This window comes from Carassius auratus, chromosome 47 (assembly GCF_003368295.1).
Source record: "Carassius auratus strain Wakin chromosome 47, ASM336829v1, whole genome shotgun sequence".
Taxonomy (NCBI): domain Eukaryota; kingdom Metazoa; phylum Chordata; class Actinopteri; order Cypriniformes; family Cyprinidae; genus Carassius; species Carassius auratus.
This window is the reverse complement of record NC_039289.1, coordinates 2623339-2635465: the sequence shown is the minus strand read 5'-3', so window position 1 is coordinate 2635465 and position 12127 is coordinate 2623339. Positions and strand designations below refer to the sequence as shown.

Genomic DNA, 12127 nt, shown 5'->3' with positions numbered 1-12127 from the left:
GAGATCCGACGCCCAAGGCAAAGTCACACATACTCGGAATGTAATAAGGAATGAGTCATTAGGAATGAGACGATGAATCTCAACTGCATGGAAAAATATCTGCAGGCTTTATGAATATTTTAAAAAATTAGATTAAAAAAAAAAGTACAATTGAAATAAATTATAAAATATACATGCATGCAAAAGGAAAAGTGGAAAAGATTTCATATCAAAAAAGTTAATTTTCATTTTATTTATTTATGTATTTATTTTTTTCATTTATTTTTAAGGGAAAAAAATATATAATTCAATAAATATTATGGCAACATCAACAAAAACAGACATAAATGGGCCTCAACACACAGAAGGCATACAAAAATTACAGACATTCTACATTAGGAAACATTTTGTTTTTTTAACAGCACCTACACATCTCTCAACATTTACACACACCAAATTTTTTTAATACTGCCTATGAAAACAAAATTTTGTGACACAGTCAAAGAAATTCTCTTGGACCCAGTAAAACAATAAAAACGGATGTAAAAAAGACAGTTTTTGTTTGTTTTGCGCAAGTTTTAACGAAAAGTGCAACTACAAACATGCAGCAAAAGAGACTTTGCAGCTAGCTTCAAACTTCTGAAGATTTTGTTTTGAGAAAATTTAGCACTACACAGGTGAGACTCATTTTTTCCCACGGCTCTGCAAGGCAATTTTTGTTTTGAAAGAGAAAGGATGTGAAATAATAATTGTTCTCAATCCTCTCGTATGTGTCAGAAGCAGACTGCATAGTTTAGTGGAGAGAGGAATGAATTCTTTTCTTGTTTTCTTTTTCGGGCAGACAGAAGCGCAGATTTAATTCGACCTTGAATTTGATGTTTGATTGTTTATAAATTATTTCAAGAATTGTGCTTAAACAACATTTCCTACATATGTCAGAAAAAGGCACAAATATTAATGTAACATTTTACCGATAATGATATAAAATGAAAAGCTAGTTTGTGCTATTTTACTATTGTTAATCAATCATTTGTTACTCCAGTAGTGGCGTTATTCTAATGCGGCATTCACACAAACAGAAATTAAATCGCTAGGTGTCACAAACTCTCTATACTCTTGGTTTCTAATAGTTTGCTCATATTAGGGATTGGCCACAATGATCAGATGTCTGAAAACTGACTTGTTGTTTAGTCAGTGTAATTAGTTTAGCTCGATTTTGTATTTCACATTCATGATATTTTTAGCAGTAGTGCTTAAATTAACATGCTTACAGTGTACTGTGCATTAGTTGTTAGCCAGATACTGCTACACCGAGACATCTTTGGCCATTACATAGTGTTTTTTAAGGGTCCCACCCTAAGGAATGTTCCAGATTTGAATAAAGTTAAACTCTAAACAGTCCTGCCTCAAATCACCAGCCCTCGTTGCAAATTAATGACTTCCAGATGCTTTGTCAGTGTGAATGCCCCTTCAGGGATAAACCATGCGCAAATTAATACTAAATGGTCAGGTCAATTCTCAAAGGTCGTATTTGCACTTCCATATACCCAGTCTGTAAAGACAAGCAGAAACATGTTCTTACAGAACCATGAAAGAAATTCTCATTGATCCACCAAAAGCCCTCAAATACACATCCATCACGCACTTCAGAATGTCAAACATTGCGTCATCCGACATGAAAACCTTCCAGTTCTTTGGTTTTTCTTTTTCTGAATCCTAATGAACCATAAAGTGATTATGAGGAGTTGTACAGAAAATGGTGCGATTTCAAATATACCAGCGGGGTATCCATGCTGACAGTTTTAGCTGAGCTTAGCATAAGAAAACGAAAACCACACGCACACACACAAACTCGTGCTCATGGTCTACAGAAGGAACAATACAGACCGAGGAAGATAGAAGGAGAAATTGATCCGTAACACAATGATACACTCTCATTTCATATCCTCGTTTAGCTGAGCAGACTCAAAAAAGACTCCTTTTCCAAAATTTCGCCATTTTGGAAGTCATCTCTCCCTATACTGTTCCTTCATGCGACTGTTAATACCAACCGAAACGTGCATCTTTTAAAAATAGCTCTGAGCCAAAGGTCAGCGGAACTCTGGACTCAATGGTTATGTGATTCTACTTCCTCCTTCCTTTCCTGCAGGAGAAGCTTCCAGAAGGAATCCTCAGAGAGGAAGCAGATTCACGTCCAGGAGCAGGAAGGAAGGCCTCACATTGGCCGAGAGGGTGGTGATGTCCTCCTGCTGAGTAGAGAAGTTTAGGAGAGGTGGTTGGGGCCTTAATATGGGTTTACGTCCACAAGCTTGTCGAGTTCTTGCAACAAGATGGCAACAAGTGGATCCCTCAAACCGGAGAGATCTTCAGGCACATCAAGCAAACAGTCCTGCTCTCTTTGGAGGCAATTCCAGACCTTTCTTGCTTCCACAGTCCACCCTCACCGTTTCCCAGAATTAATCTTTTCCCCCGAACTCCTTGCATTACATTACTGTGCAACTCTTTGCTTTGTCTTTGCGTAGGTCTGTTGCAACGGCAGCTAGGTCTGGTCGACTGGGCATATGCGAGATACGCTTGGTGGAGCGTGCCGATTTGTTGCGCTTGATGTTTTTGTTGTTCTTATTTACACAGGCCAATGTTGCGACATGGAAAATGTCCCGCACGCTGTTTTCGGACTGCACTGCGGAGCATTCGATATAAGGTGCGGATATCTGCTTAGCCATAGCTGAACCCTAAAAGAGAAAGAGAGGATAATGAGCTTGGATATTAAACAAAACCAACAATTAGCAGTCCAATCACAATTATCAATCTTACGGTTATGATTACCGCTTGCAATTTCATCAAAATTAAGTTTAGCTTTGTGCTCAGGAAGATTTAGCTCTTTATCACTCAGACATTTCATGCATGCATTAGATTAGTAACCTAAACCATTGCAATGTTGCCCTTGCTGATAAGAAGAGTATTAGATATCAAGCCAAATCTGAAGTTGAGTGTCTCAATGGAATCGAACCAAATTGCAAAAGCAGTTTTTGAGAACCGCTCACCTGATCATATGACACCGGCGTCTGTCTGTGATTAGAGAGCTCCACCAAAGTTGTGAGGTCTGTTCTAAGGTCTGACTTGCATCCGACGAGCAGCATCTTTGTGCTGGGACAGAATTCCTGGATCTCCCCTTTCCACTGTGAGAGAAAGAGACAAACCCAACAGGGAAAGATAAAACCATTTGGCCTTGATCCAGCCCTGTCTGAAAGAGGACAAAAAGACAAGAACAAGTGTTTCCTGTTCCCATTTTCTAAGCATATCACGTTCCATCCCATCCCTTTTTTTCACAAGAGTATTAATCTTCCTTGCTACAGGTGAGGGACATGCTTCCTGCGAGGATAAAGCCTGCACTGTAATGACTGCTTTTCAGGGTGTGTATCTGAGTGTGCATCTTCCCAACAATGCTACAGGTGATCTGCATTCCGGTCCTTCCCGAACAAAGCATTTTCTGTGTTGGTGTGGCATAAAATCTGAGTTAATCTAGCGGGAGACAGGCAGGTACAACAATCATACGATTGTTCACAGGAACACCGACACCCTACATTCCCTCATTCCCATGATCCCTTTGTGCTCACCTCTGGCTCCTAGGGCCTCAAATTCCCAGAAGACAACACTAGCTTATTCCACCAGGTACCCACATGTAGCCTGATCGTATTTCTGATTCTGCGACCTAGATCTCAAACACCCGGCTGAACTTCCACTCACATGGTCTAGTTAATGCCAGCATGATACTATCAAACCAGGGGCCCACCCTGACAGAGTGAACCATTCCAGACACCTGACCCCAGATTGAAAGTCTGCAAGAAGATATCCAGCCCTACTGAACAAAGGATGACTTTATTGGCATGCGACAAAGAGTGGGCAAATCACAAAGAAGTTGTAGAAGAATTTCATCGAATCATAGGCAAGGAATTTAAAAGTCAATTAGTCTGTCAAGAACAAGAAAGGTCAAGCCTACAGTTTGATATCCAGGAAACTCCCAAAATGTTGTGCACCACACCTATATTCTGGCCCCCATGTCAACTGCTTAGACAATTTTTTTTCTTCATCAGTAACTTAAAAGCTGTTTCTCTAAAATTTGATTGGGTGTTGGGAATGTTGTTAAAGAACCTAACCCCAGTCCTAAAATCTGATTGGTTGATGGGAATGTTCTTCAAGACCCCAACTCCAGTCCTAAAATCTGATTGTGTGATAGGAATATAATTTCAGGAACAACAGTGGATGTTAATACTCAATATTATACACAGGGTATGAAATGTTACACAAGATTAGTGATTCATATTCAGAATGTTGCCCTAGATGTAAAACAGAGGTTGGTACATTAATGCATATTTTTTGGACTTAAAGTGGATATCCTACTTGTTACGCTCACATTAAAAGGCCCAATTTTTTATTTCTTTTATTTATTAAAATATCCAAAAACCGCTGACTTGTGAACTTACATTATCCCAAATGTATCAAAGATTTTAGGTTTTAATAAACCTGCGTTGATCGCACAGAGTAGTATTATAACAGAACTTTCAAATGTATCTAGGATGATAAAAAAGCGCAGATTTTTTCCCACATACGCATGACCAGAAGGAGCGAAAGTGGTTGACGGCATAATAAAAGCTCCGCTGCTTTCGAGCCGCATTTCACTCTCGTTCAGCGGCCTTGTTTCGCTTCGACGACTTTCAGCCTCACCCTGCTTCATTCTACTACGTTGATAAATCATTAGCTCATCCATGAACATGATTTCTGCCCAAATCCTGTCGGATTGCATCTGCTGTGTGGATGAAGACGACAACTTGCATGATTCGACACTTTGTTTGTTTTGAATATGCGCCCTCTAGTGGTGAAAAATTTCATATTGTGCCTTTAAGTGTGTAAAATCAATTATTACAGGTTGGAAAAATGTTCACCTTCTTTAGGACACTGTCCAGGGTCTCTGGTCGGCTGATGTCAAAGCATATGATGACGGCGTCTGAGTCTGGATATGAAAGCGGCCTAACGTTGTCATAATACGGAGAGCCTGTGACACAAAAAAAGGAGGATTAGTCAGGAAGAACACGTTTCACTTGAACACAAGCATGCACAAAAACTAGACAAGGATAGTGGGTCTGTCTGTAGGGCCGTCAATATATTACTTAGCCTCATTTAACTTTCACTCAGCGACACAGTACAGACAGTAATTTGAAAGCATTCATGAATTTGTAAACCACTGAAGCCACTTTTCAGACATACTACACATGAAACTTTTACACATTAATGCACACTTTTGCTTTCAGAAGGAATAAAGCCTTTAAAAAAATCTCAGATCACTTCTAGTTTTTTGTCACTGTTGCAATGCTAAATAACGATTTATAATGATTTGAACAAGCACAAGATAATTCTTCAAATCCCTTACGCGAATAAAAACACTGATGCTTGCCTCAGTAAACACACTGCTTATAACTAGACCCTTGCCAGATGTAGCATTTCCCTCCTGGCTGAAACTTGGAGATGTTTTTCTGTGTGAGGACGATATATGGTCCAGACTTTACTCTGACAGAACGCAGCATTCCCGCCCACCGCTAACTCTGACAGACAGGGTATGTATAATCCACACAGAACAAACACATTTACAATGTGCCAGATTCAAGGACAGAGGTGGTGTTTATGAGAGACAGAGGGAAGGGAGGGCTGTTTAGTTTGACAGAATGATAATTCCCAGTGCCAGAACTTAAGTAGAAAAATGTGAAGTTGAAAACGCATGCAGCCACAGGACTTTACAGCTCACATTCCAACCACAGCTACAGGCCAAAAACGAGAACAACAACATTTCACATCAGAGGTTTGGTAGGTTTTTGTATTTTTTGTTTTTTACAGTTATTCGTTTAATCTCTAATTTGTCATTAAGTAACTACATTTGTATGTACATCTAATTATCAAACTTATTTCAATTCACAGCTTTTTAATAAAGTTTGTTATTTTAGCGTACATACTGAAATGTGATGTTAGTGCAAATATACAAAAAGAAAATATGGACAAAAATATACAAAAAGTAACATTTTGTTACTTTTTGTTTTCTGAAATACACACAATAGATGCCCACACACACACACACACACACACACACACGCATAAATCTATGTCAACCCCCACCTTACCACACACAGTTTTCTGTGTAAAGCCTTCATTAAACACATTATTTTGTCCAATGCATGCATACTAAATGCAAACCCTGCTGTGTGTGTGTGTGTGTTTGTACAGTATTTGTGTAAATAATAGCCAACTAGAATGACACACACACACACACTTGTGGAACACCATAGCTATCACAACACACCACATTCCATTATGTGTGAAGGATACAGACAGCTGATGGATTTGCCGAGTGTTTAAATGCTTCTCTAAACATGTGGTGACCATGTAAAGCACACACACAGTGTACAATTCTTGGAAATTGGTCTTTTTGGCTTGGATCCCTCAGTGTCTTCCCAATCTACATCAAAACAAAGCAATAAACAGACTAAATCTCTCTGCAAAGTATATTTAACCCCTAAGCTGAAATTCTAAAATGCATTATTTGAAAAAAAATTGCTAGCACACCATTACAAACTTTTAGAAAATCTTTTCAAACTCTACATCAGTACGTGAGTAACTCCTGAATTTAATTTCCTCCTTGACTAACAAGGTTAGAATAGTTTCAGAGAACATATCGGTTCAAATGTGTTTTTTTTTCCTTGGCAGCTTACTGCACAATAGCTGCTTTGTGGAGTACGAGAAAAAACCTTTCCTGAAAGGAATGCGAAGCATGCAGGCCCAAATCATCAAGGTTAAGAATATGATCAGGCCGAAGAAAGTTGACCAGCTTCGAGGAGTGGGTTTGAGAGAGCCTGTCCCAGCAGGAACCCATTGAAATGATCCCGGGAATGTTTTGTTTTCGGGGGTCAGCTGATAATGAGATTTCTCCTTGCTGATAATAGTCAAGGGTTGGATTAAGGAGGTTACATAGCAATGTCTTAGATCAGGACTTTGAAGAGACATGCAACAGTTGAATGATACTTATTTACAAATTAACAGTGAAAAGGATTGTTTTTAGTGTACAAACAATATTAAGAAGTCATGTAATAGCAAAAACTTTACATAGATTAATTATAATAAATTTTACTTCTGCAAAATTCCAAATACTGCGGAATATTTCTTTCTATTTTATTTTTCAAAGCAATGTGAAATTAAAAAATATTTGTTCGTTTTTTTATTCTCTAATAAATGTACCTGGTGTAACTATGCATCTTTGTTTTCATCTTTAATCAGAATCAATATAGATTTGACATTTGAGTGGTACTTGCCTGTGTAACTTGGCATTGTAAGTGGTATCTTATTGGCCAAAGTCATATAGCTCACCGCTAAGTCTCAATGATATTCTACTAATAGTGGTTCTTGACCATTAAATGGCCACTTTTCAAGATCCAATCAAATATCAAGCCAAGCATTTTACTTTTTACCATTTACTAGCCGATTTCAGGGCTTTAGGCTCGGTGTTAGCGATTCACATTACTTTTCTGTAAGGAAATATCTATATTCTTGCTTTCGGCCCACAACCTCAGCAGTCTGATCAAGTAGTTTTTGAAAAATTTCATCTGCAAACAAGTGACATATCATAAGGTCACCCTATCAAACTTGCCAATTCAAAGACACCACCCAATCAAACTATGTCATGACTGAAGGAGATAGGACGCTTGAGGAACAATGGACTGAATTTAGCACTATAGTTATCCGAAACGATATGCTTATTGTAAAATGTACAACTCACAAAGGAACAAAAGATCCCAGAGTAGAGTGTGCGTATATTGATTGATCATGGTCTGACTGGTAGATAAGGAACCCTTTGAGACAGGCATGTCAAGATCCTGGCCTCACATCTACAGGGGGTTTCTGGTCAATATGTGTCTGGAAGAGCGAAGCTGGGGGAAGGGGTCCGATTCCATTGAGGATTGGCTATTAGGGGATATACACACATATGCTCATGGCCATCAAGAAGTTCAGAAAGCATGCAGTATTTTGTCTCCGGTAGGGTGTTATCCTGACACTTAGCCTCTTGTGTATCACACAACACACAATACATGCACATACACACTTGAGTTTCAGATTCAGAAGGACTTACTAAGCCCTACAATCAATATACATGAGAAAAGCCTAATGAAACATTTATACAGCAGAATGGCAGCAGCACTTTAACATTGGAATAATGACCAAAGAATGCTCGGTTTTTCATTGCTATGAGCGGGAATCATTTTAACAAACAGAACAATGGGCAACAGTGCTAACAAAGATGTTACGCAAGACTTGAGCTCAATCAAAAGTAAAACAAGCAAAAAGAAACACAATTGCATTCCCCTCTTTTCTATTCAACGAAATATAAATTGGCCCTACTCTTTTGGAAGCGAACTGTTTCGGTTCTGAATGGTACGCATGTACTCTACTGTATCAATGGGTTACATGGCAGATCAGTGATGGATGCTGCCAGCTGAATGGTGAATAGGGTCGTGACTCAACAGCTGATTGGTGGACAATGACAGGAGCAGCCAGCCTGGTTGACGGGGGTGGCAGCTGTTGCAAACAAAGCAGCACAAAGAAGAGATGCCAAGAAACTATCCATTTGGACAATTCTGGGTACAACCCCCAGAGACTGTTCAGAAACTCTCAAGACAATGAATCCACAATTATTCAAGGGCAAATACACAAGGTTTCCTAGTCCACATGTCTATTTCTCTTATTATCTGGAATGTGCTCAGGTGTGTTCAGAACTTGTTAAATCCAGGACTTGAGAGGAAAGACCGCACACACACTGGGGAGACCTTGGAGTCTGGCTCTGACACAATAACTTACACTGTAATGAACAGAAGGCCTGAAGCCCACAGCTTGACACAAGCAACTAACTACATATCCAAAAGACAGTATCAGACAGGCGGCCCTGCCTACAGACACCCACCGCAGACATCTGTCAGCCGAACACACTCCTGTACCTACAGTACGTCACTAAACAAACTAAACCAACATGCATTGAATTATCATCACATACAGTTCTAGTTTGAGCTTTAGGGATTTAGGAAATGATTCTGGATTTAGGCTATAACTCTAGATTGAGCACTTGGCTCAAAATTTAGGCAAGTGCTTCCAATTTAGGACAGACTCCGATTAAGGATATTAATCCAGATTGAACACATGACTCGAGATGTTGTAATTTTCTCTCGGGAATGCATCACATACCTCTAGTTTTGGGGAATAGCTCAGAATTTGGGGATTTATGATGTAGATTCACATTTAGTGCCATTCATATTCAGAAAACTCTACATTGAGATAATGTGAGATGACTTTAAATTATCTCAGTTTACTAGATCTAGGACTTATCCTACCATGCAGCAACAACAAAAAATATAAAATAGCAAATATCCTTTTTTTGGCAAAAGCTGGATTGGTGTTGATCTAGCTAATGGAGCAGCATTGCCATGCTGTTCACAAGTATCAAGTTTTGCTGGTTATGCTATTAAGAAGCCAAGACCTCCAACATACCAGCATTCAAAACACAGCATAGGCTAGTGACCAGCTGTGCTAGCATTTCAGCAAGTCAAACTAGCACATGGTTCTTGACTTAGGAAATTACTCTAGAAGAAATGGTTGCAAATTGAGAATTAGAAGTTACAGTACATAAAAAAAAAATTACTTGAGATTTGCAGACCCTACTGAAGAGTCCAGCTCAGCTGATTTGGTGTAGCTGGCCAGGCAATTTGCAAAATGTAGCTGGTAAAATTGATTAAACATCATACGATGGCTTAACATACTGTTGAAGGAAATATTTAGCTCATAACTCTAGAATCCAGACCACACACAGCACCAAACAACTTAAACCCCCAAGTTCAGTTCTGAATGCAGTTTACCCCAGATCATAGCTAAGCTCCAAACAGGTCACCGTCTAAAGCAGTCTGTCTGGCTGGATGCTTTACAGAGCCTGTGATTACCTCCAGACAGCAGGTCTGATCTCTCCTAGGTCATCCGAGCACTAGCTTTGGAAACATACCAATACTCTACATTCAACCAGAGTGAGCCGAGACCCCACTCCCATTTCCCTGTGTGGTCACGGTTGTTTGATTTAGTTAAATGTGTGAACTGCAGCAAGACCCCAGCTGTGGCAACAGTTTCCGTTTCATTTGTTTATCCAAAACATCACTTACAGCAACATTCCCCGTGATGCCCTCCTAACATTCCTTAAAAGTGAGGTGTCTGTGGATCATATTCCACAGATGGGTGGAGTGTGTGAGAGTGTATTAGCAGGGGGTGTGTGAGTGATTAAATGCTTGGCAGGCTCTCGTACTGACTCAACCGAGAATCGCTCAACCGCTCAGAAAAATAAAGAAAAGCTATTAAACAAACCCAGATTTTCCTCCAGGCATAAACGTAAGTTCTAGCAATCACATCATTACCCTGCACAACACAGTGATGCATCAAAATAATGATATATTCACTGGATTTATGAAGAAATACAACAAGTCTGGACATGTCTTGAACCAACAGCATGTAAATGAAATAAAAATCCACAAATTAGGAACTTATAAAGCAAAACAATTACTGCATAGTTCAAACTCTGACTTTTTTAAATGGTAACAAGGATTCTATTTACTGACCGCACTGTATATATTAACACCCACAATGTTCATTACAGCATTATAGTGCATATATCATAAAGTTTATTTACTCTGCATATCAGTTAAACTATTTATATACATTATAGCAGGGGTTTTCAAAGGTTTTTTCTTTTTTTGTGATGCTACTGAATTCTATTTGGATCTAAAACACATTATATAATTATATATTAAAATATTCAGCTCCAACCAAATCTCAAAAAGCTAAAGTTCAGCATTAATATTGATAATGTAATATATGCATTGCATTACAAAGGAGGTTTAACATACAACACTCAGTTTTCTAAAATATGTAACAATGAGTCCTAGCTCTCAAAGGGTCCTATGAATGGTTGAAGACTCCATACTATAGTTTGTATGTAGTGTACACATTATATATTTGCACTATAAAATGCAATTCAAACTAAAAGATCCAGATGCATATATTACAAAAACATAATTCGAGACTCACCTGAGGTGTCCCACAGGCTGAGCTCTATTCGCTGCTTGTCAATCTCAAAACTTGCTGTGTAATTCTCAAACACAGTGGGTACGTAATTCTAGGAAAATATATATGAAAGAAAAAAAACATTACTAAACAAGTCTATTTTAAGAGCTTAAAATGTGAAAATGAATGCACATGCTACAGAACCACAGCGCAGTTGCGCACCCACTGGATTTTACGCATCTCACCTCTGGGAAACAGTCCTTGGCAAAAACGTGGAGAAGAGCGGTTTTCCCACACTGACTGTCCCCCACGACCACGATCTTACATTTGAGGCTCTGACTAGGATCCATTCCAGGCTGAAGAGACAGTTTCTGTATAGATCTTCTCTCCTTCATTGATTGTCTTTACGCGCAAGTCCGAGGAAGCGCACAACGGAAAAATGCGCACAAACGCACTGCTTTCTTTAATCTCCCTGGATGGGTGCGGATTCCCTCAGCCTGTGATTTCTCTCTCTCTCTCTCTCTCTCTCTCTCTCTCTCTCTCTCTCTCTCTCTCTCCGTGTCCTGCAGAGATGTACATCAACTGCTTGAATTCCAGCCTTCTCACTTTTGAGGTACGTGGTGTGTTTTATATGAGCCCGGTAAACCAATGGCTGTCCTTGAAGACACCCAGAGATCCTCCCCTTTCCTCCAGTTGGGAGAGGGAAAGAGCGCACACTACAGGGCTTAATAAATATGACTTTGCTTCTAGCTCTATGAAACTCTTTAAAGTTCCAATCAAAGTTATTAAATAATAAACTGTAATACATTTTAAATACAAATATATTGTGAAACGTGGCTTTAAAAAAACAAAAAACAAACAAAAAAAATATATATATACATACATATATATATATATATATATATATATATATATATATATATATATATATATATATATATATATACAGTATTGTTCAAAATAATAGCAGTACAATGTGACTAACCAGAATAATCAAGGTTTTCGTATATTTTTT

General features: G+C 38.8%; 1 protein-coding gene across 1 annotated transcript; it reads right to left on the bottom strand.

Annotated features, from left to right (window-relative positions):
• Positions 1 to 242: 242 nt before the first annotated feature.
• Positions 243 to 11710, bottom strand: LOC113064780 (rho-related GTP-binding protein RhoE-like). The gene is made up of 5 exons (XM_026235709.1): positions 11358 to 11710; positions 11137 to 11224; positions 4923 to 5032; positions 3024 to 3158; positions 243 to 2711 (listed from the first exon to the last, which is right to left on the bottom strand). The coding sequence occupies exons 1-5, from the start codon at positions 11505 to 11507 to the stop codon at positions 2463 to 2465; spliced, it is 732 nt and encodes a 243-aa protein (XP_026091494.1). The 5' UTR covers positions 11508 to 11710; the 3' UTR covers positions 243 to 2462.
• Between the last annotated feature and the right edge of the window lie 417 nt (positions 11711 to 12127).